The sequence below is a fragment of the Peromyscus leucopus genome, chromosome 10, assembly GCF_004664715.2.
Source record: "Peromyscus leucopus breed LL Stock chromosome 10, UCI_PerLeu_2.1, whole genome shotgun sequence".
NCBI classification, from domain to species: domain Eukaryota; kingdom Metazoa; phylum Chordata; class Mammalia; order Rodentia; family Cricetidae; genus Peromyscus; species Peromyscus leucopus.
The window spans coordinates 93234990-93260041 of record NC_051071.1 but is presented as its reverse complement, the minus strand read 5'-3'; the positions used below and the strand labels follow the sequence as shown (position 1 = coordinate 93260041).

Genomic DNA, 25052 nt, shown 5'->3' with positions numbered 1-25052 from the left:
GTCTTGGGGGTTGGAGGACAGACTTGTTCTAACCAGGATTCTCCTGAAATGTATCCTAATGTGTATGCAAGGACTATCGGACCAGCTGAAGAGTCATTATAAAATCAACTGCTTCTGCCTTGAGTATCAAATGTTTTGTCTGTACCTAGGAATCTTGTGTTCCTTATTATTTACATGTGTGAAACTCTGTCAGGCAAGCTGGGCTTATGAACAATTAAAATCTAGCCCCTCCAAGTTTCTGATTTCACATGTGCTCATTCTATACTACATACATACCCTCATTTATTTATTTATTTATTTATTTATTTATTTATTTATTTATTTTTTAAATTACACTCATGATATTAATCACATTTGTGGTATTCATAGATTACATTCGTAGTATTCATTCAAATATATATATTAATTTTAAATGTCGAATGTCATTTCTTGAAGGGGGTAGGAGGTCTTAATTACAGGCTTACAGCACAATGGGAGGACCCTGGAGGGCAGAAGTTCGCTACTGATGTTTTACAATCTTGCATCTAAGCTGTTAATGCCCATTATTCAGGATACACAGACCAGGAACTTCCCTTAAGCATTCAGGAGGGTGGAACCTGGCAGGGAATTAGCATTGGGAGGATATCAAGGTCAAGGTCCGCAAGCAAGACAACAGTTACCCAAAACGGGGGCCAGGACCCTGCAGGTCCCCCTTTTATTAAAAAATGAGCTTCTGACTTGGGTTGCGTGGGATGTCAGCAGGTCACCTTACCCGTCATGGAGACGCCTGCCCAGGCCACACAGGTGCTCTGTCTTAGGTTGGTGAGTGCCCCCCAGGTATTACCCGTCTCTGAATACTCATTATCATACCAGCTCAATCGTGTGTGAGCTGCATGGTTAATTGCTGCCAAAGATCTCAAAGTGGCACTGGGCTTGCAATCTGTGTGTTCAACACAGAAAAGACCCACAGAGGTTCTATCTCACCCATAGCCAGTAGGCTAAAGGCAACTGAGTCATTCCCTTCCTTATCGAGCCATACTGTACGTTGGAGTCCTTGTAAGATAGTATCCCAAAAGCAACTGGAACTTGAGTTTATAAATTTATAATTTTCAAAGCCAATCGAGATGTATATAGCTACTGAATTAAATTTATCATGCCCAATAGAATGAAAGATTAACTAACTGTAGTAGCTACTTTTGTTGCCAGGGTCTCCACTGTGCTAGCTGTAGTAAGCAATTATGAAATGGTAATCCCAGAAACAGTAGCAGCGGTGTGCACCATTGTTATAACAGCAACAGCGGCAGCCGCAATGTCAAATTCTCTTCTGGGTTGTGTGGACATCCATTGGCATGGATACAACTCCAGGAACACAAACAGCCAAGGCCCGTTTTTCTTGATCCGAGCATGACTTTGGCTGGCAGCTCTTCTGGAGAACCCAATCTCATGGCTACAGTTCCTAGGCTTACATTAATGCTTGCCAAAGCTGGCCATATTGGGCTCTCAATCTCCATTGGCATCAGAAGGGTAAATTTTTTTCATGATAACCCATTAGGTCTCTGTCATGTTGGGCTTCAGCAGCAGCCACAGGGCACATATAGTGCTCAGGAATCCAAAGAGGAACCTCATTGTCCTGAGGAAAGACATAACCCAAACTCCGGGGCCACACCAACACTAGATCGGGTCTCCTCCACGTGCTAGTAGAAAGATCCTTCCATCGATCCAGAGGATGATTTGCAACAGGAGTCCTCCAGTGCTTATCTGCATCGGATCCTCCAGCAGAATCCACTGATAAACTCCAGCAGAATCCACTGATAAAAAAAATTTAAATATATAAAACAAGGGAAAGAATAGAATGTGGAGAGGAATGGTGAATCCCTAGTTCTCCCTTTTTTTAACTTTAGTAAAATGTTTGTTTGTTTAATATTTCAAATTTTTCTATTTTTATTTATTTTTTATTGTTTAAAATTTATTTATTTATTTATTTTTCTATTATCATCTTGATAGAGTATGTATTCTTATCTTAATAGTGAGATGTTTCATTGAGGCTTGCTCAGTAATTGAGTAAAACTGAAATTTATTATAAGCCACAGTCGTCCTAGGGACCTCCATGCTATATATATATCCATGGTTCTATGGGTTGTAGTCTGATTATTCTTTATTTTATATCTAGAATTCACTTATGAGTGAGTACATACCATGACTGTCTTTCTGGGTTTGGGTTACCTCACTCAGGATGATTTTTTCTAGTTCCATCCATTTGCCTGCAAATTTCATGCTTTCATTGTTTTTCTCTGCTGAGTAGTACTCCATTGTGTATATGTACCACATTTTTTTCATCCATTCTTCCGTTGATGGGCATCTAGGTTGTTTCCAGGTTCTGGCTATTACAAATAGTGCTGCTATGAACATAGCTGAGCATGTATCTTTATGGTATGAATCAGCATTCCTTGGGTATATGCCCAAGAGTGGGATGGCTGGGTCTTGAGGCAGTTCGATTCCTAATTTTCTGAGAAACCGCCATACTGATTTCCACAGCGGTAAATCTTACTCTTACTCCATGACTTGCTGTGTAGCTGGGTGGCTGGCTCCTGGAGTCCTCCTCCTTCTCTGGATACCTCTTCTTCTTTCTTCTCAGATTTCACCTTCTATATATTCTCACTGCCTGACAGCCTTGCTATCCTTTCTCGTACCTTGCTATTGGCTGTTCACTTCTTTCTTAGACCATCAAGTGTTTTAGACAGGCAAAGTAACACAAGTTTCACAGAGTTAAACAAATGCAACATAAACAAAGGTAACACACTTTAAAATAATATTCGCCAACATGCCACACTAGGCATAGCTTGAGCATATGAGACCTCAAAAGCCTGGCCCCACAGGGACACACTTCCTCCAACAAGGTCACACCTACTCCAACAAAGCCCCACCTCCTAATGTCACGCCCTATGGGGGCCATTTTCTTTCTTTCTTTCTTTTTTTTTTTTTTTTGGTTTTTATTTTATGTATATATGAGTGCTCTATCTGCATGTATGACCTTATGCCAGAAGAGGGCATTAGATTCCACTATAGATGGTTGTTAGCCACCATGTGGTTGATGGGAATTGAACTCAAGACCTCTGGAAGAGCAGTCAGTGCTCTTAACCACTGAGCCATCTCTCCAACCCAGGGGGCCATTTTCTTTCAAACAACCACAATGTGTATGAATGTTTTGCCTATGTGTATGTATATGGACCATATGTATGCCTGGTGTCGGTTGAAGTCAGAAGTATCAGCATTGTATCTCCTGACACTGAAATTAGGAATGTTTGTGAACCACTGTGTAAGTGCTGGAAACCAAACCAAAATTCTGTACAAGAGCAACATGTGCTCTTAACTGCTAAGCCAGCCCCTAAAGAGACACACTCTGCAGTCCCTAAAGAGACAATCTTTACATCTGCATAGTCTTAAAAACTAAAAGCCCTGGTCACACATAAACAAAAAAGGCAGATAACCATTTCTATATACACAAGGGACAGACCCATCTCACATCTCATACTAGAACCTAAGTATTATGCAAGAGCATAATTGAAAAGATAAATGGCGGAAGAGTCACGAGCCATGGCTACCAGAGTTAGAATGGGCTTTATTAGTAAGAAGAGGGGATAGGACAGAGAAGCCAGGCCTGGCAGAAAGGAAATAGAAAGAGAGGCCCAGAGAGAGGCACAGAGAGAGAGAGCGTGGGGGCCCATGTGTGGCTTTTTAAGGTGGGGATGCAGTCGCCTGCTGATGACGCAAGGCATTAAACCTGGAAGAGTGAGAGCAGGATCCTTACAATAATACATTAACACAAACTAAATACCAGTTTCAGTACTGATAAATGCACAGTATAAACATCAGATTTTACACAGAAAGATACAGGAGCTGGAGGTATGGCTGCATGGTAGAGTGATTGGCCTGGCCTATACAAGGGTCTGCATTCGAGCCTCAGCAGCACACACATACAGATAGCCAATATTATCTCACACCATACTTAAACAGGAAATTCCTATCCTAATACCATATATACAAATGAGAAAACCAAAGATTTACTTCTTTAAGAGATTAAAAGTTCTGGAGCCATGCAGTCCTGGGGTGGGGGATACAAGTTGGGCTATAGACACTTTCTGGCTTCTATTTTGGGGCTTATGAGAGCTCTGGGGTGGATAGGGAAGGGAAGAAATGGACACCTGGGGGACCTTGTCTGGAGGGACCAACTAGAGTCCAGATAACAGTGATTAGAGACCTTCCTCAAAAAAGAAACAAAAAGGTTTACATTCTAGCAATGGATCCCTTCCATGGCTGTGAGGATGAAGTCACAGTCAATGGGCTTGAGGCACCTGAGAGTCTGGATCCTGATATGCTGACATGGTCCCTGCTGGGTGTGGGTATCTTGCATTATTTTCCTGCAGCTGGGTCCTAGTTAGATTATCGAGACACAGGTGAGTCATTGGGTAGATACAGGAGGGAGGCATGCTGTTGGGACCAGATAGATCTGGGAGGCTCTCTACACAGCTGTATGTGGGTGTCTGACGGCCTGCGTAGAGGAGTGGCCCACAGCTGAAGGGTTGGTTTTTCCTCCTCCTTTGTTTTCCCAAGATACAGGCAGCCATTATCCAAATAATTGGGATAGACAGATGGGAGCCCTTGCCCTCCACATCCCCAACATTTGCTGGGAGGAGCAGATGAACACCAAATAAATAACTAGGCATATTCTTCCTGGTAGTATCCCAGAAAATAAGGAGGGCCTTGCTTCATGCTCTCATTGTAGCAATTGCTTGATTTGACAAGATACTGTTTGGGAAAGACAAACAGGCTTGAGAAGTCATTCTTAGTGTTGGTTAGATTTGCTGGAAGAAGTCTGAATTTGGCTTAAAAAAGAAGACAAGACATTGAATATAAATTTCACCATGACTAAGGGGTTGAATGTTCGCTACCGAAAAGATGCCAGGCTTCCTTCATGGTCATAAGGATGTCATCAGCATAACAAAGACGGTACTGTTGTGCCTTCACAATCCACCCTCTCCCACCCTAGTCTCTGAGCCCTAGCCACTACTACTCTCCAGTTCTAAAGTTCTGTCTTTACAAAAATGTTATATAAATATTCTGTTAGTTTATTTTTGGTTACTGAGATGAAATGCCTGAGACTGGGTAACCTTACAAGAAAAGAGGTGTGTTTGGTATACAGTTCTGGAGGGTCAAGTGTTAGCCACAGTCACCTCAACTCTGGTTGTACTTTATGGTTAATGGTGTCATAATGAAGAGAACATTGCTTAGAGGGGGTGATCACATTGGGGGACAGGAAGCCAGAGTGAGGGGATGGATTAATTGAGATTTTTTTCCTCTCTTCCCTTCCCCACCCCTTTTTCTTCCAGTGTTGGAGGTTGAACTCAGGACCTTGCTCATTCTAAACAATCATCCTATCACTGAGCTAAGTCCCTGGCACCAAGCTTCTCTTTTTAAATAATATCAAGAACTAACTTGGAGTCCTGGGAAAATTGGAGAACTATGTTTTCCAAAAGCAGCCCTATTGGGGAAATTTATAAAGGCCACTCCACGTAGTTAAAAGGAAGATTTATTTAGTGGATGACTTACAAATGAAGGAATGGATAGGTCGCGGGGGTCTGGGGAAAGTGTATCGCAATCCAGCGGTGTTCTCTGGAGCTCTGCACAATCAATCTCCACTATCCAGGGTCCAGGCGCAGAGAGCGCGCCCAGAGCGAGCGCTTGCCCATCCAGCCCTCAGGTTTCCAGCACCTCCCCTCGCCCCGCCTCGTAGGCGTGACAGTTGCCAGAGTCTCAATGGGGGTTGGAGCTTCCAGATCCAAGCTGGAATGGCTACCCACTACATCTCCCCCTTTTTGTCTAAATAAGAAGGTTCTAAACTAATACAAGACTATATACAAAGGAATGGTTATCAAATATTGTCCAGAAATAATGAGGGATAATGACCTAGATAAGATGTAACTACAACCAACGCAAACAATATCAAGCAAGAAACACATTCTAAAATCCAGAGAAGTATAGAGCATAGGTAAATGGCATGTTATAAAGATCATTCAAAGGTGTCCTATCCTAAAGAACCTGAATCTAATACTTAATATGTTCTATCTAAGATATTATATATACTAAGTTGTAACTATAACTGCTAGTCTTCAATCCCATCAAAGACCTGAGAAGGAACATAATGGTACCTGAGAAATGGTAGACGGATGCAAGCAACTTCGGGAATCTTGCAAGAGTAGACCAAGACAGCTGGCAGCCTGGACAGTCACCTAATGTTTCTCAGCATTGTTGGTGCATTCAAATTGGCTACAGGCCTAGAGTATCTGACAGACCATTTTCAGAAGCAGGATTTCTGAAAGACCATCTTACCCTGTCTTGGCAGAGTACAGTGGTCGCTTGAAGACTAGATAGTCGTAATTTCCTCAGTTATGATAAAAGATAAGTTAGCTATAAAACCTTAAACTCACAAATATAAGATAGATAAGACATCTTCTTTAATATTGTAACTATAATTCTTGCTCGGTAATTATTTTGTTATATGTATTTTTACCATGTTAAAGTTAAAACCTTCCTTTTTAAAAAAAGAAGAAAGGGGAAGTGCTGTGGATATCACTCTATGTAAATAAAAAACTGATGGCCAATGACCAGGCAGGAGGTAGGTGGGACAAGGAGAGAGGAGAATTCTGGGAAGCGGAAGGCTGGGGGAGAGACACTGCAGCCACCGCCAGGAAAAACAGCATGTGAAGACGCCGGGAAGCCACCAGCCACGTGGCAAGGTATAGATTTATAGAAATGGGTTAATTTAAGATAAAAGAACAGTTAGCAGGAAGCCTGCCATGGCCATACAGTTTATAAGTGATATAAGCGTCTGAGTGATTATTTTATAAGTGGATTGTGGGACTAAGGGGCTTGGGGAACCTGGAGAGAAGCCCTCCAGCTACACAGCCCCTCAGATAACCTGAAGATTCCCACTAGGCCCCATCTTCTAAAGCCTCTTCCATCTCAACATCACCACTTTGACAGAAAAGCTTATAGCACAGGGGCTTTTGGGAAACACACCCAGACCACACCAAACCATTGCAAATGGAATCACACAGTATATAACCTGTAGGGCAGGCTTTTATCCCCTCGCTCTGCATAATTATCCAGGTTGCTGTATGTATTTGCTCTTCATTCCTGAGTAATATTCCATAGTGCCTATACTGTAGTTTACTTGACCATTCACTGACTGAAGGACACCTGAGTGTTTACACTTTTTTAATGATCACAAAGCTGCTACAGGTTTTTATCTCTCATGGATAAATACTCATGACTGTAATAGCTGGGTTATGTGGGAACCACATTCTTAGTTTTATGAGAAACTGCCAACATGTTTTCTATAGCCTTGACAACATTTAGAGTTGTCAGTATTTTTTTTAGCACTCTAAAAAGAAGTATGGTATTGGCTCATTGTAGTTTTAATTAGCATTTTATTGGTAGCTAATAAAGTTAGTCATTAATCCTTATTTGCCATCTGTTTATTGTCTTCAGTCTTTTGCCCATATTTTAATTGTGTTTGAAAAACACTATATAGTAGTCCTTTGTTAGATATGTGGTTTGCAAATATTTTCTTCCAATCTTTTTGAGAAAAGTCTCTTAATAGAAGCTGCATTAACCCTGTAGGTCAGTTCAGAGAAAACTAGTATTAGCTAACATGCTGAGTTTTTCCGTACACAAGTAAGGTACACTTGTCCATTTCTTTAGGTCTTTGTTAGTTTCTTTCATTAGTGTTGTGCAATTTTTAGCATATAAGTGCTATACCTGTTTTGTTAAGTTTATAGTTGAGTATTATCTTTGATGAGATCATGAATGTATTGTTTTTCATTTTGGTTTCCATGTCATCCACACAGGTAGAGTGCTCAGGATGACAGCTGTTGTTTGTTTACTGATCTTACACTTGATAATCTAGTTGAAATCACCTACTCAGCACAAGAGCCCTGAGATAGTGGATGGAGCAGGTCAGAAGGTTTACTTAAACAGATGTGATAATACAGGAAGTAACCATGGTGATGGTCCCATTTGGAGATAGGCTACCTAAATCAGAAGCTGGTGACAGGCAGGTTCCCATCTAAGCTAGGGCCCTGAACAGTGAAGCCTGAACTACCCTCTCCTAGATAGAACCTCAGGATGTCAAAGTCCTGAGACCAAGGTAGCTTCAGGCCATAGGGTTTGGGTATGGGGGGCCAGGTCTTCAGGGAAGTGACTATGAACCGTGGATTGAGGATAAGCAGGTGTGAGACAGACAGGAAAGGGAAAGGGCAGAGAAAAGGGCTAGGACCACAGTCCTTATCATGGGTCTCAGAATAGATAAACCTTTCAGGGTACACCAGGGTTTTGCTCATTTTCTGGAGCTGGACAGGACCGCATCTCCAAATGGGAGAATCCATCTGACACGCACACAGACCCACTAAGAACACACCGAAGGCTGGAACCACACAACAAGCTTGTTCAAACCTGTATGGTTGACAGATGGTACCATCCAATATTGAATATAAACAACAGGAATACTGGGAAATGGAGGCTCACCTAGGCTACACAGTGAGACTCTGGCTCAGAAACCAAATCCCTAAGCCCCAGGAATGCACAAAAAGGAGCAGTAATCTTGAGGGCAAGACCATAGGGATGTGTTTGAAGCAGAAAAAGCCTCCTCACTGAGAGAAATCCACCTCCTGCCCCTGCCTGGCCAGTCTCCCCTATTCCTCTACAATACGGCCTATTCCTGCCCCAACAGTTCTTCATTCCTTCTCTAGTCTGAACAGGAACTTGGCCCTTTGGTCTTCTCTTGAACCAGCCAAGCCAAACACAGTGGCAAGCGTCGGATGACTCCTGTCAGCTGCTTTAGTACAGAGTCAGGTGACTCCTATCTTCTTGGCCAGGCCTCTCCTTTCTAATCACAGAAAGCAACTGCCCTACCTGCTCAGCCCAGCTGTTTCCCAGGTGCAAAGGCAATTTAGAGAGACTTGAGTGGGGTTGGAGGCTGCCTACCTGCAGGCAGGGGTGGTGTGGCCAAGCTCAGCCTTTCTCGCCCTCCACCCCGCCTCTTCCTCCTCTAGGAGGAGTCTAGTGAATGTCCCGGATTGGAGGCTTTTGGAAAACTGATCCAACTCTCCTCCTCCTGGGGCCTTTCGTGGCTGTTGCTTTGGACGTCAAAAATTTTGGGGGACCTTTCAAGAAATGCAGACTTCGCTGAAGTAGAGACCCCCTTCTGGCACCTACCACTGCGGATGAAGTTCCCGGTGCAGACCACACAGGCTGTGGTAAAATTAGCTCTTAAGGGAATTTTTATCCCTCCGGTTTCCACCTTGGCCTCTCTCTGTCAGAGAGTAACCCTGGCTTCTCCCACCCAATTTTTCCTTCGGGGCGGGGACTAACCAAATCATTCCGCCCGGCCCTGCTCCTAGGACGTCGTACCCACGCGCCACGCTTTGCGGTGAAATGCATTCCGGCGGACTACAGACACTGGGGTGTTCGGGACTATGGGGGACAGGCTGGAAGCCTGGGACAGGCCGGGAACATCTGCAACTGCCGGAGACGAGGTGCCTGGACCCCGAGCCTATGCGCGCCGCTGGGTCTTCTTGCTGGTGGTCAGCCTTCTGAGCTGCTCCAACGCGATGGTACTCGGGTGCTGGAACAGGCGGGGTGGGCGGGGCGGGGTCTTTCCAGCAGCCCCAGCGCCAGTTAGTGTCTGCTTCTTCACGGGAAACCACCTTCGGTTAGCTCAAGAGGTTGTAAAGGAAGGGGCAAAGTGCCTGTTCCGCCTGGGAGGGACCAGTCGGGGTGACAGGTCTGTTAGTCTCAAGAGTCTCAGCCCTGTGGCCTGCACCTCCTCATACTCTCCCTAGCCCCCCAGTGCTTATGTCAGGGGCCCACAGACCCTCCCTCTTCATCCCTTCAGGCACATGTGGACTGCAAGAGATCCACCCTCCCTAAGGACAGGTCCACATGAGCTTGGGTGGAGGGAGAGCGTGGAGCTGTTACCACCTGCCGCTCAGAGACAGCCAACCCTGCGCCTCTCTAATGCTAGGTCTCCCTAATACGTGTGAAGGAACTTTGGGTCACATGTGGCCACTTAGCTGAATAGGTAGCATTTGGGCCATGCAGCTATGAGTTGTAACAAATATAGCTCAGAGAGTGCCAAGCCAGTGGGACCATGAGGAAGTACAGCCCTCAGTGTAGATGGTGTCCAGGGCACCATGGATTCAGCTACCCACTGGCACTCCATGTGAACCAGCAATAGGTTGGTTTCCATGGCCTTTTCTTTTTTCCTGCTGTGCTAGTTGTGAAGAAACAGCTTTTTTACCTGCTGTGGGCCTGGAATACACTAACTGTAGCAAAATCAGAAACTTCTCTCCTGGTAAGCTGCCTTTGCTAGCTGGGACTTGCCTGCTATGGCTTGGCTCACAGGTCCCCTTTCTAGAATTTGGAAACATAACTGGTTTAGGATGGATGTCTCAGGATACATGCAGGAATCTACTTGAACCTCACCTTTTGTAGATTTGTAAAGTGCCTGGAACACTTGGGTGGTGTCCTGCTGTCCTTATGGAGCAAACAATATCACCCTGATACTACAAATTGTCATGATCCTGGCTGGGTCCTCATTGTGACCAGTGGGCTTCATGTTCTGTCATGCTTCCTGGAGTCCTTGCTCATGTGTCTGTAGCTGGTGACTGGGCTCCAGGGTTCTGAAAGAGCAGCCTGAGAACTTGCTGTGAGACCAAGAGATGGCCCTGTGTTTTGCATGGGAAGGAAATCAGGGGGTGAGCCAGGACATGGCTGAGAGCTGGTTGAAAGTATTCTTGTATAGTAGGTGAGATGGATGGATTTTTTTTTCTCCCCACATCTGTTGCCTTACACATGCTAGAGATATCTCTGCCTTTTGTATGTGGGCCACAGCTCTAGGATGAGCAAGGACAAACCTGTGAGACTTCAAGATGGGTTGTTTTTCTTGCTCAGCACAGAAGGTTCTGTAAGCATATCTGGTCCCTGTCAGCTCTATGAGACCAAGCAGGAGGCAATTAGGCCTGCATGGGGTGCTTTCTAAGCCTGGGAGATCTATTCCTTGTATTGTCCTCTGAGAAAAAGAGAAGGAAATGCAGCTGTTGCCCAACCTTGGTGTTTCCCAAGGCTTTGTGGAAAGCCTGACACTCTGTTCAGTTATGGAGGGTGTGGCCTGGACCTCTGTCATCTGAGTAGGGTTCATCAGGAACTTTGATTTGGGACACACCCTTGTTAGGCCACTTATCTATTCTTTCTACTGGTCTAAGCTTAGGTGACCCTTCTCTCCAGTCAGGTCCCTTTACTTCCTCCAGGAAAACTTTCTCCATTTTGCTCTCTTCTATTTTTGGGCTTCAGAGTCCCTGTGCTTTGTAATGCCTAGGACAGAAGGATGTTGTGCAGAGAGAGATGGTATCGATTTCATCCCATCCCTAAGGAAGTCCTGGGCTCTGGACTCTTCTGTCCTGGCTCTCTTTGGTGCCCTCCTCGGTCCTCATGCATATCATGAGCCCCTAAGGCATCATTTAGCTATGTCTGGATGTCTGGCATGGAGTCTCCACCACGCACCAGGCCTCAGTCTCCCCAAAATGTGTTCCTTGTCCATTTTGTCTCAGCACATTGCTCAACTATGAAATTTGGAACAATGGCTACCATATACCTTCACTCCCATATTCCCCCCTCCTGCCCTGTGAGCTCCAATACTACTTCCTTAAGTGCTATGACCTGCTCAGTGTTCAGGATATTCTACCCACTGCGTTTCTGGCTTCACTGTCTCTCAATACTGGCAACCAAGTCTCAACTGCCCACTTCCCTCTTTCCACCGCCTTCAACAGAGTGCCTTCCAGGCAGTGGGCACTATCCCCATTGATTGCCTTTAGCCTTCTCAGACAATCAGACCAATTCTGATGAGGTTAATGGTCCTTCAGACTCTGGCCAGGTTTTTGGCTTCTATATCTGCCTCCAGGCTGGTTCATGGTCCACTGCTGGGCAGGCTGTAGGCCATGCCTGGAGGCTTTCCTCGTTTGTAACAGGGTGGTTCTCTAGCAGGGTGACCCAAAGTTTCTGTTAGGTTGTGTCCTCATAGCCTTTACAGGCATGCTCACACCCCTTCTCCCACCCTGAGCTAGCCAAGTGGGGATCATAGACTTCAGCCAAAGCAGAGCTGGCTAGGTGGTGTCTGTGACCCACAGCTGACGTACATGCATCCCATAGCTATGGCTCAGCTTTGCACCTGTAGCAGACACCGTCGCACAGCACTTCTTCCTGTCCATGGAGCAGGTCAACTGGCTGTCACTAGTCTACCTTGTGGTATCCATCCCATTTGGCATGGCAGCCATCTGGGTTCTGGACTCTGTTGGGCTCCGTGGAGCGGTAAGTCAGATCTCATCCCATACCTGTATGGGGGGGGGGACCCTTTGACTTTGGGTGCAGAAGCCTGGTCTCCTCTCCAGATTAGAGTCCAGCAGCCCTTCTGGCTCAGCTCCCCAGGCAAAGCAGCTGGGGAGGGCAGGTAGATATTGGGGTATCCCTATAAGCTAGGGATAGGCATCTGGAGATGTAGGTGTGGAGGGTCTAGACCGGCATGTAGTCTTTTGACTGTCCATTCCTGCAGACTGTCCTGGGTGCGTGGTTGAATTTTGCTGGGAGTTTGCTACGTGCTGTGCCCTGCTTGGATGTCAGGATCCCCAATCCCTTTGCCTTCTTCATGAGTGGCCAGAGCCTCTGTGCCGTGGCCCAGACCCTGGTCATCTCTTCTCCAGCCAAGCTGGCTGCCTTATGGTTTCCAGAGCACCAGCGAGCCACAGCTAACATGATCAGCACTATGTGTGAGTCCTGGGGAGGGCCTTCTGCAACCTGGGCTCAGCTCACAGACCCTGCTGGATGTGTGTCCTCTACTCTCCTCTGCTCTACAGCTTGGGCGAAGGCCAAGGTCCCTGAACCAGGAAGGATTCCCCAGAAGGACTGGGGTGAGGCCTGCCACAGCTAAGCTTATATAACTGTTTTTCTACCCAGCAAATCCTCTGGGCATCCTTATGGCAAATGTACTGTCTCCTGCCCTGGTCAAGAAGGCAGAGGACATCCCCATGATGGTGAGGAGCTCATGATGATCTTGCATGTGGCATGTGTGCTGTGTGATCTTGAGCATGTACATATACTTGTGTACAGTACATATGGGAGTTATACTGGTATGTGATCAATGCACACACACATATCTGGTGTATACACATGCTTGTTGGTATGGCATACTTAGGTGTGTTAGCATGATCTGCTTCTTATGTGGGAATAAGTCTGGAGCTTTGGGAGGTTGGGCTGGTGTTACCAAGGAGGGATTCATCCTTGAGTGTTATTCTGAAAGCTAGGTTCTACATGAAGCCATGAAGAACAGCCAAGGGTTGAGTGACACAGTCCCCCAAAGGAGTTGGTTGGGTTTACTGACTGGAGATTAAAGGCAGGTGGCAGCTGGTAAGGTGGACAGAGCAGACTGACATGTGTGAGGGCCACATGTGTCAGTGTGGTTTCTTTGTGACACTTAGAATCTCTCCCCAGCTTGGCATCTACATTGTCCCTGCTGCCCTTGCCTGTCTCTTGGCCACTGCCTGCCTCTGGGAGAGTGTGCCTCCTACCCCACCATCTGCAGGGGCTGCCAACTCTACTTCAGAGAGTTTCTTCCACGGCCTCAAACTGGTGGGTTGTGTAGATTCTGGGGGCAGGAAAGCTGTGGTCAGAAGCCTGCTTGGGCTCCTGAGTTGAGGGCTGTTTTCTTTCTAGCTCATACAGAATAAGGCCTATGTCATCCTGGCCATATGCTTTGGTGGTGGCATTGGTATCTTCTCCAGCTTCTCAGCCCTCCTGGAACAGATCCTTTGTGCCAATGGCTACTCCAATGTAAGTAGTAGCCCTGCCTTTGGAGTGGGCTCTGCCTCTGCCAGAGTTACCTACTGCTCCTGAGCACTCAGTTCACGCCTGACAAGGATGAGATCAACATCTTCTCATGGAGGTGGTAGTCATGGCTGCTTATACATCCCCAGGTCATGGCCTCTGCCTCCTGACACAGTGGTGGGTATAGGTCTCTCATGGGCCATAGGCATGCACCCAGGGTCTATGGGGTGTCTGTGGTGATACCCCTTTCCATTTAGTGGGGTTCACATTGCATAAAATCCATCCTAGGAGGCAGCTTGACAGGGTTGTCTAGACTGGTCCTCTGGAACTGCCCTGGTAATGACGTGAGGGCGTATGGTGATGACATGAGGAGCTCTGTTGGCTCCCTGCCTCCTGATGGTTCTAAGTCTGCCCTCCCTACTTCCAGGAGTTCTCAGGCCTCTGTGGGGCTCTCTTCATCGTGTTTGGGATTTTAGGGGCACTGCTTCTAGGCCTGTATGTGGATCGGACCAAGCACTTCACTGAAGCCACCAAGATAGGCCTCTGTCTGACCTCCATGACCTTCGTGGCCTTTGCTCTGGTGAGACTCATCAGGAACAAACACTACCTACCCAGGAGGCGGGTGGGTGAGGGACAGCGGGGACAGTGGTGGCTTTCCCAGAGCTAATGCCTCAGTGTCAAACCTGGCTTCTGCCTGAGGGTAACCCCGGGTGGGACTGGCTTCACTACCACACTCCATGTCATTCAGCCTAGGAACTCATGGGGGAGGTGGCATGACTCACTGCTATCCTGGTTCCATTCTTCTTTACCCTTTGTTGATGCCAGGTGTCCCAGCTGCGGGGACAGACCTTTGCGTTGGCTGCCATCTGCTCCCTCCTTGGGCTCTTTGGCTTCTCAGTGGCTCCTGTGGTCATGGAGCTGGCGGTTGAATGCTCGTTTCCAGTGGGTGAAGGAGCCTCTGCTGGCTTGATTTTTGTCCTGGGGTGAGTATCCTTCTTCATTGGCCACTTCTCCCAGGACATGGATCTTATGGATCCTGGGCCATGGCTCCTGATCCATGAAGCTAGGAACCTGCTTGCTCTGGCCAGGGATAAGCCTGTACTGAATACTTGCTGTGTACAAGTCTGTGCTGCTACAGGGCCAGTGTGGACGGAGACAGCGAACTGCCTCAGGAGCGACAAGTGTTGTAGCGGTGGGCATAGATGCTTTCCCTTCCCAAGATGGTATGCAGTGTGGTGTGTAGAGAGTTTTTGCTGCCCGGGCTGAGGGTCCTTTGTATCTAGGCAGGCCGAGGGTGTGCTCATCATGCTTCTACTGACGGCACTGACCGTGCGGCGAACAGGTCCATCCTTTTCTACCTGTCAGCAGGGTGAGGAGCCTCTAGACTGGACAGGTGAGTGTCTGTGCCCAGGCTAAGAGCTGACCAGAAAGATAGGGTCTTAGGAGGCCTGGCCCAGTTGAGGATCTTGATTCTTATTGCTCTCTACTCCCCCTAGGCAGGCACCAGTTGATGTGGGTGTAAAGTAGTATGGTCAGATGCCTGGTCTCTGCTTGTGGGTGTACCCAAAGACCCTGGCAAAAATCCAGCATCAGTATCCCTACCCCCTTGTAACATGTTTCAAAATCCAGGAAAATAGAGACTGAGATCTTAGACAGAAAGGGGGCAGACATCTTGGAGTAAAAAGGAGAGAAAGAGACAAAGACAGAAATAGAAATACAGAGAAATATAGAAATTTACATAGAAATACAGAGACAGAAACAGAAACAGACAGGGACATAGAGAGTCTACCAAGACAGACGGGGGTGTGGGTCAGAGATAGACAGAGATATGAAAGATACAAAGAGACAGGAAGATTGAGTGACTGATTTGGAGATGAGAATGGGTAAAGATCAGTAGTAGTACATCCATGTCCCCATAACTTGTGATTCCACACTGTTGGGTCTGGGAACATCCTGAGGGCTGTTGAGGGCTGAGGCCAAGACTGTTTCCAGACCTCTCTGTGGTCACAGTCACTAGGGTCAGCTGGGTCAGGTCTACCAAGATTTGGCTATGGTGGGAACTGGGGGACTCTGACTGCCTGGGCAGTTGAAGGACAGACCTGTGCTTGTGTCCTTAGAGTCTCTGCTGCTGCTGGCTGGCCTGTGTACTCTTCTCACCTGTGTCTTGGTGCTCTTCTTCAACACTCCATATCGGCGCCTGGAGGCTGAGTCTGGAGGACCCCCTTCATCCAAGATGTGTGCCAGAGAGCCAAAGATAATAAGCCCCACCCAAGTGCCACCCCTTGAGACTCGTGGCTTAACATCTCCAGCTGGGGCCTCGCCGGAAACTCCTGACCCTGCTTCTCTCCTCAAAGGACACTCAGAATGGGCAGAGACATCTAGTAAAGCAGAGGCTTGCTAGGGTCTCTTTGACTGTGCCAGCCATGCTAAGAGCTCAGACAAGGACACAAAGTCCTTAGCATACCTAGAGTATGGTGGGATGGCCTTTTGGTCCTCAGGTAGACAATGCTTGATTAAACATAACTGCTGTTGTATGGGTACTGGTCAGTTAGGGTGGACTCTGGCCAAGCCAGACTTGTGGTGGCTGCTCAGGGAGGGCCTGTTCATGGGGAGAGGGAGTGAGTGGGCGATTACTGGTGGGAGACTGAGGGAGTTCTGAGGGCTATGGCATGGCCAGTCTGAGGTAGACACGTGTAGGAAGATTTTGTTTCAACTGTATGACCAGACAGCCTGATTCTAGGATAGCACAGAGGGCAGAGAGCTGGTCTGAGCAGAGCAGGGAACAGAAGGATCTCTGGTGGACACATTCCCTCCAATGAACACTCATAGGCAAGTTTGTGTGTCTAACTTTATTGAACTGGCTGCAGCTTGCAGCCTGAAGGATGGAGAAGCCCATGCTGCTTCCTCCACATGGGTGAGCCTATAGCTTATCACTTTGTAGTGTAGGTTGCCAGCCACATCAATGAAGGCAAACTCCAGCATTTGATTCACCTGAGAATGAGCCCAAGAAGGGTAGGGTATTGGTGGGTATGTCAAGTTGTTGGGTGATGGGAGGGAGAGAGACCAGGTTCCCAGGTTCCAGCCCAGACACAGTAAATGACAGGCACTGAACTCCATTCAGTGGGTTCCTGATTCTTGTTTGACCTGTTCAGCGGTGGAGGGGGCAGAGTGCCAAGGGCCAAGACAGGGGAGGGGCTAGGGATGTATGCTAGGGTCAGAAGAGAGATGGAGGAGGGGATGGGATACTGGAAGTACTGTGATGGTGATGGTACAGAGTACATGATATAGACAAGCTGGGACCTAGACCTTATTCCTGCCTCCTAGTCTGCTCCCTCTATTACTGAGCTAGCTAGCAGCAGGGTGGTGGTATATCCTTTACAAGAATGTTGCCCCTAGCTGCCCTCTGATATACTTGGGATTGTAGAAGCCATAGGGATGAGGTTGGGGGGTAGGCAAGCCTTATTTGCAGTCATCTTGTTGGCTTGGAACATCAGTAAACCTTTGATGCTGAGAGTGGAAAAGGGACTGATTAGCTGCTCTGAGGAAGAGTGGAAAGTTCCTACTTGTGGCTCCTTTTGTGGGAGGCCTGAAGATAGTCTGATGTGTACATCCTGCCTACCTGTCATCAAAGCCCAGGTGCCTAATGGTCCCTGGCGCCCATCATGACTCACAGCAGGTTCCTGATAGAGTAAGAGGCAAATGCCTGGGACAACAGAATGTTCCCTCCCCCTGGTGTTTCCTGTAAGGAAGCCATCCATGGAAGGCTTAAGACAGCAATGGATGGATGGATGATGACTCCCTGGGTAATGAAGGCCCAGTGGCAGGAATGACCTTTCTCTTAGTTATTCCAAATGACTCTGCTCTTAGGGTCTCAGGGTGGCTATTTGAGGCCCTAGAGTTAGATTTCAAGAAGGGCTGGTGAGGTGGGCTCAGGCCCAGGCACAAAGTCTCTTTTCAGGATAGATATTCCCCAGACCCTAAGACAGACTTATTCCTTGTGGATGCTGCCACTGCCATCAAGGCTGAGCATCTTGAAGGCATTTAGGATGGTCTCTGTATTTGTGCCTGTTCACAAAAAGGCTTTTAGAGTTCTGTCTTGTCCCAGAGCGTCAAGTACTTAGTCTTGCTGTACTGTCTGGGGAGTCTTTCCTATTCCTGGGCCTCAAGAACCTCTGTTGGTCCACATGGGTAGCTCTGGCTTTCATTTGAGAGCCAGGGCTCTGAGACCACAGAGTCTCCAGATAGCTAGATAGATGGAGACGTGTTGGGATTCATAGAGCTTGGGGACTACTGAGAGGTTTCTCAAGAGATGTCCCCTAGGACAGCTCAGACTTCTATCTGCCACTTAGTCTGAGGTAGGCTGAGGGCTGCCATCCCAGGGGACTGAGCAACTGCAGTGTGAGCCTGGGTAGCCTGGCAGTGACACAGATAACTCCTTCCCCTGGCCCAGTCACCAGGAGGCTTTGTTCTGCCAAGGATACATTTCTGAGGCCTCATGCCATGTTAATAGCCAAAGGTCCTGGGGTCTGGGCCATCCTAGGCACATATGCAAAATATCTGGAGGTTTGGTTTTTTTTTTTTTTTTTTATTTTAAAAACATATCTGGAGTTTTAAATGTTAGGAACCAAACACTGGCAGGTGGCTGAGCTGAGGGCTGTCCCAGGATAGAGTTCACTGTTCATCTCACAAATATGTTCAGGATGCTGGGTGGTGGTGGCACATGCCTTTAACCCCAGCTCTTGGGAGGCAGAGCCAGGAGGATCTCTGAGTTCAAGGCCAGCCTGGTCTACAGAGCGAGATCCAGGACAGGCACCAAAACTACACAGAGAAACCCTGTCTCAAAAACAAACAAACAAACAAAACCCAAACAACAAACTAAATATGTTCAGGAACATGATGAAGTTGATGGAACCCTGAGGATTCCTTGAGTATGGCATTCACCTTGTCATTGACATTAGTTTTGTCTGTTGCAAGCATGGACAGGGATGAGGTGTTGACTGGGGTCACACTGTCACTCCCAACCCCCTCTGTCCTTTATATTGGCAGGTAACCCCACAGGACAGCCTACATCTGCCATTCACAGGGTGACTCCAGAAGAGTGCTGAGCATATGTAGACAAAAGACAGAGGAGGCATAAGATAGAGCCCTTTGGCTCAAGTATGGGGAATACAGGCTGGAGTCAACCAGTTCCTTCAAATCTAAGGACACCATCTTCTGCAGAGGAGAGGACAAAGTAGAGGACTGTTTTCTGTTCTCAAATAATGGGGAAGGTGGGCACTAGAGAACCCCCATCCCAGGTAAAATGTAACTGCCCTTCCCAGCTTCCAAGGTAGGACCACAAGCCTCCTGCCCCCAATTACAGGAGTCTCATGGTAGGCCACTGAGACAGGGAGGGTTAAGTGCCAACTGGAGTGGCTTGAAGAAGGTGGGGGAAGAGATGGCATCTGGTCCTGAGGTGATGAATAGACCTACCCATACATATCCTCTTCTAAGCCCACAAGGGGAGCCTAAGGGTAGAGTGAAGTTATGGGGAAGGGATAGGGTTGGATGTGTCACTCACTAGGTTGCCTCCCCAGTGCCTGCCTCAAACCCATTCCAGGTTTTTCTAAAATCTCTGGACACCCTCTGCCAGCTCTGAACAAACCAGGGCCTTGAGTAGCTACCCTGAGACCCTGAGAGCAAAGTTCTTTAGACTAACTAAGGGAAACTAAACAAACTTAGAGGTGGCCATAACAACCCCCAAATATGAGTGTGTGTGTCAGCATTTAGAGGCAATGTCCTTGCTATACTTGAGGGAGCGATCACACCTACTCAGGGAAGTGTAAGTGTCCTATAGGTCCACTCTGTCAATGAAGCTGACTCTCTTGTCCATGAGCGTGAAGGCCTAGGAGTCAATGCCAGGCTTGTTGCTCTGCTGCTGCTGGACCATCTTTGTCCAACTCCTACACTTACCTTCACACCTGGCTCTGCTCCATCAAAGGGACAGGCACTCTGAGGCCACACGTGTCCTCCTGTACCAACTGTGTGAGGGGCTCCCAAGGAGCAAAGGCAGACTCACCTCCTAGAACTTCCAGATTTGGGTTGCTCAAAATTGGAGAAGACATTGGAGGGTGCTCTCTGGGTATGTGGTGCCATTTTCCTTCTTGTTCTTCCTGCTGGCTTAAGAAGCAAAACTGCCAAGGATGAGGCCCTTGAGGCAGCTGGGGGAACACTCAGGGACAACCCATGATTTGGGAGACTTAACTCACGTGATGGGGGCTGTGGAACTGAAGGGTTCAAGCAGCCCACCATGTCCAATCCTAGAGGGATCCAGGGTAAATGGATTCCAAGGATGGACTCACGCCTGGCATTCAGTTTTCTGAAGGCCCAGACCCTCCCTCATTCTTTCCAGTTTGTCACCATGGCAACTGTGGGCATGTATCTCTACACCCACACCATTGTGTATGTTCACATGAGCATACACACAAAGATGCCCATGTGTAAGTGCATGCATACACACACTTGGATGCCCCTGCTCAACGCCTCCCTGGCTGCCTGCTCACCATGCCTGAGTCTTTCCTGTCCAGGATCCAGCTCCTGCTTGTCTTAAGATGCTGCCTGGCCCCCTAGAATAGCTCAGACTTCCTGCAAGGACAGGCTGAACACTGCCATCCCAAAGAACTGGACAACTGCAGAGTGAGCCTAAGTAGCCTGGTGGTAACTCAGATGCCCCTTCTCTTAGCCCAGGCACCAGGAGGTTTTATTCTGCCAAGGATTCTACATCTCCAGGACCTTGTGCCACATCATTGGCCAAAACTTCAGAGTCTGAGTCATCCTAGGCAACTGGGCTCTGCCAGTGCAGCAGAAAGTATTAGGTGCTGAGGTTAGCAATACCGTTTCAAGACCAGCAGAGGTGCTGTGAATGGCTCTGGCCCAAGAATTTATGTTTTGCTTTGTGTGTATCAGGCCTTTCACAGTACTACTTTTACTTCCTGATTAATTGGCAAACCCAGGACCCATTCTGATGCCACTACTGGCAGCTCCATAACTGGGTGGTGGGCAATAACATTTCTGAGTTGGAAGAGCCTTGGAGATGGTTAGACTGCCTGTAATGGAGTCATTCTTGGCATGGCCCTCAGGCTTCCCCTTACTCCCTCATCTGACAGGCAAAATTCAGGGAAGCAATATGGCTTGTACTCAGTCCTTGATGCCAGAAAATGAATGTGCTGAGAGTAAGGGCAGGAGATACAGGAGTGGTCCTGCAGGCTGTATGGGATGAGGAAGTCTAGGAAGTAGAATGAAGTGAGCAGATGAGATCCCCACAGTCCCATACTTTGGAGGCCTAAGCCAGATAGGGGCAACAGGAAGCAGGACCACAGATAGCACAAGTGGGAATGGAGTGTGCATCTGATAGCTGGGCAACCCCTACCCTGGTACATTTCTAAACTGTGACATCTTCTACAGTGTGCATTGTCAGAGGTCCTGTCCTGTCCCTCAAGACTCAGTCACAGAAGCTCCCTCCCAGATGCTACCTCAGACCTCGAGGGGGAATTACCAGAGGGGGGAGTTTGTTCAGGTGTGGGAATGGTAGCTGAGAGGAAAGGGCCTCAGTTGGACTTAGCCCAGCTGCAGGGTGGTAAGCTCTGGATCTGAGAGGGCCGCAAGACCCCAGGGAGGATCTTGGCTGAGCCTGAGCACAGCACTAAAGATAGCACATTGGGAATATTTGGATTCTGCACACAGCTGTCTCCAACAGGTGCAGAATCCTCCCAGTGGTGTCCTGAGCTATGTGGGAACTTAACCACTTCTGCTGCCCCCACAAATGATCCTGAACCCAAGCAGAGTCCTAGCCATTTGTGTGTGTGCTATGCCGTGTGTGTGCTGTGTGCCTCTTCTGCCTCTACTCCTGCATGTTGCTTCTCTGCACTCTCAACCCAGAGATGCGTTCAGTTCTGGAAGCCTGAGCTGCTGAGGAGTCTGATTTAAGATCTAGTGAGGGAATCCTGTTTGGTCACTTAAGGTTATCTAACCAGTTGCTTAAGAGCAGGAAAGGGAGGGTCTCAGTGTGCAGATGGCCACGAGGGGTAAGGAAGTTTATTTGGTGCCCTGTAGGTCAGCGTGGCTTTGCAGATTCCTCAGGGAGCAATGGTTCAGAAGAAGAAGGGCAGGAGCCTGTCTTTCTCACTCAGGCTCAGGTAGGGATGGGGGTGGAGAACTAAAGATCAGATTTACCAAGGGCAAGAAACGAGTATGTGGTGCACCTGTGGCATGTGGTCTGGGTATTTCTGTTCCCAGCTTAAGGAACTTTCTAGGATTCCAGCAGAGGAGGTCCAGGGACTTGGACTCCAGACCAAAGGCAGGCACAGTTCCAGGCCTCAGGGCAGTGGCTCCTCTTCTGACTGCCCAGGATAGCCCCTTTACCCTTCCCAGGATTCCTCCCTTCAGGATAGCTGGACACCTATTACGAGCTCTGGGGGGTTTTCATTGCTGCATTGTACTGACTTTATATCCATAGTTACATTCTCTTTACAAATACGGGTTTAATGAAGAGTCAAGGAAAGATACCCCACCCCAATGGACTGTGTACCTTTCCAAGCCCTGGTGCAATGCAAAACTGAGGAGGCTGATTCAAAGACAGCCTTGGGGAGATGTCAAGTCACTACTGGGCATTGGAGGGGGGGGGGCGGGTAAAGCCAGCCAATGGATGGCTACAACCTTGCCATGCCTGACTTCCATGGAGACTGCATGCCAATAGCAGACACGGCTGGTAATCACTGGACAACTTCAGTCTAGGCCAGTGGCTCTCAACCTTTTTGAGCCTATTGTCGAGAGCCTTTAATACAGTTCATGCTATGGTGACCCCCCCCCCAAACTGTTTTCATTGCTACTTCATAACTGTAATTTTGCTACTGTTATGAATTGTAAATATTTTTCGAGATAGAGGCTTGCCAAGGGATCGTGACCCACAGGTTGAGAACTGCTGGTCTAGGTGACCATGGCTGCTAGAGAGGCGCTCACTCTGGGGACAGTGCCTGTGGAAAGCCAGTTTTGCAGTTTGGGTCCAAAGTCAGTCCCCACAAGGCCTGGTGAAGAGGGGTCATTAGGGCTCAGGGTTTGGGGTCCTGAGAGTGTGGGCTGGGAAACTCAGGGGTCAGCCCCGTTTGGATGGCCTTCACCAGTAAGATCTCAAAACCTGAGGTGGAAGCCAGAGCATCACACAACAAAGCTTTATTCATCCTCAGTGACTAAAGAAATCCTCACTGGCGCTTCACTTGAGTATGCTGTCATCTTGTGCCGAAAATCGAGAAGGGACAGTCACATATTATACACACTTGGGCTACCTGTGAGGACTTCAGGATTGCAGTTTAAAAAAAAAAAAAAAATCCAGAATCTAATTCCAAGAGAACTCAACTTTCGCTCTGAGCGAGAAAACCCGGTTGCTCTGGCCAGAAGGCATATGCACCCAGGGCGAGCAGTTGCAGGAAAGGCTTAGAAGGTTGATCTCTCAGGGAGGGCCAAAACAAGATCTGTAATCTTGCCCCCACACTCAACGGCCGCCCTAGACAGGTCTGCCGGGGGTGGGGGTGGGGTTCTGGTCTGTTCCACGAGAGGAAGGGATTGTTTGCCTGCTCCGGTCCAGAGTAGGTGGGCGGCGGATTCCAGGGCTGGTCGTTCATTACAAGCTTGTGCTGAAGTAATGTGGCCCCAAGTCTCCACCCTCCTGAGGTCGTTTTGCACTCTCAGCCCAAAGACTTTGCACAGCCCAGAAGGAACGCGCCGCTACCCTCCGGTCACCAGGGGGCGCGTCTTCGCTAAGGCGCATGCGCCATCCTGGCTTCAGGAGGAGGCCTGCGCTCTTGCTGTGTCTTCCGCCTCAGTTGAGCTTCCGGCGCGAAGGTCACGGACAAGATGGTTCCCCCAGTTCAGGTCTCTCCGCTCATCAAGGTGAACCCGCTTCACCGTCGCTGCACGCCCTTGCATGCCCCTTACCACTACCCTGACAGCGTGTCCCACCCTCGAGACTGCTGGCTGTGGTCTCAAGGCAGTCCTGGGCCTGCGACACCACAACCCGGCCTGGAGACCCTTGCACCCCCTGCCCCGTTCCCCTCTACCCGTACTCCTCCGTCTCCTATCTCCTCATCCTCAGGTAATGCGCCTTCTGCTCTAACGCTTCTTTTTCTGCAGCTCTGCCGATACTCGGCCCTGGTCCTCGGCATGGCCTACGGCGCCAAGCGCTATAGTGAGTTCGGGGACCGGGAGTGCGGGATTCGGGATGAGGGAGAGCTGGCTGTGTGGGATTGCACGGGCTTGCAGCTCCCGGGGAGGGAGAAGACACCAGGCCCACAGGGGAGCAGGTGGGAACAGCTACCCGGAGATTCCGGAGTCGGCTTTTTCCACGCATCATTTTTAGGGAAGAAATTAATTGCTTCCGCTCCCCAGGTTACCTAAAACCCCGGGCAGAGGAGGAGAGGAGGGTGGCAGCGGAGGAAAAGAAGAGACTAGATGAGCTGAAACGGATTGAGAGAGAACTGGCAGAAGGTATGGCTTTTAGTTCCTCCCCCCGCTTCCAGGTTTTCTGGAAGGACACGGGTGGCACATGTTTCCAGCCCTGTTCTCAGTGGAGCACAGTAGAATGTGGGCCATGCTGCTGCACTGCCTTCGGAGAGGCTACCGCTGAGCACTCCCTGACCCCTCTCTGTTGACGCAGATTCCAGTCAGGTGGAGTGGGCAGTGAGGATGCAAGGGATGGTTTTAGGGTCAAAGTTAGGTTCTCTTGGAATTAGATTCTGGATCTTTTAAAAACTGCAATCCTGAAGTGCTCGCAGGTAGCCCGAGTGTGTATAATGTGTGACACTGTCTCTTCTCAATTTTCAGCTCAAGATGACAGCATACTCAAGTGAAGCGCCAGTGAGCTTGCCTTTTCTTTAGTCGCTGAGGATGAATAAAGCTTTGTTGTGTGATGCTCTGGCTTCCTCTCTTTACTGCCTTGGGTGTTTGCTTCTAGGCACCAACCAGCTCTGCAGTTGTTTCCTGACTTTTCACTGAGGGGGCGGTTCAAAGGAATTAGTGATCATTACCGGGCACAGATACAAAGTGCACCTCCGAAGCACTTGACAAGTACAGAAAGGTGCGGTGGTATGGCCAAGTTGGGGCTCCGAGGA

General features: G+C 48.4%; 2 protein-coding genes across 5 annotated transcripts; both read left to right on the top strand.

The window, feature by feature from the left end:
* Positions 1-8937: 8937 nt before the first annotated feature.
* Positions 8938-16744, top strand: Slc49a3 (solute carrier family 49 member 3). Of its 4 annotated transcripts, XM_028867416.2 has the most exons (11): positions 8941-9293; positions 9438-9650; positions 12244-12402; positions 12644-12857; positions 13045-13121; positions 13579-13716; positions 13801-13917; positions 14339-14491; positions 14737-14894; positions 15195-15304; positions 16029-16744. In XM_028867416.2, the coding sequence occupies exons 2-11, from the start codon at positions 9513-9515 to the stop codon at positions 16310-16312; spliced, it is 1548 nt and encodes a 515-aa protein (XP_028723249.1). In that variant the 5' UTR covers positions 8941-9293; positions 9438-9512; the 3' UTR covers positions 16313-16744. The 4 variants fall into 4 exon arrangements, with proteins under 4 accessions (XP_037065187.1, XP_028723249.1, XP_028723252.1 ...); XM_037209292.1 differs by lacking the exons at positions 13579-13716; positions 13801-13917 and having other exon boundaries at positions 8938-9293; XM_028867419.2 differs by lacking the exons at positions 8941-9293; positions 12644-12857 and having other exon boundaries at positions 9572-9650.
* Positions 16745-23724: 6980 nt separating this feature from the next.
* Atp5me (ATP synthase membrane subunit e) lies at positions 23725-24853 on the top strand. The gene is made up of 4 exons (XM_028867415.2): positions 23725-23835; positions 24076-24130; positions 24331-24429; positions 24766-24853. The coding sequence occupies exons 1-4, from the start codon at positions 23800-23802 to the stop codon at positions 24789-24791; spliced, it is 216 nt and encodes a 71-aa protein (XP_028723248.1). The 5' UTR covers positions 23725-23799; the 3' UTR covers positions 24792-24853.
* The last annotated feature ends 199 nt before the right edge of the window (positions 24854-25052 follow it).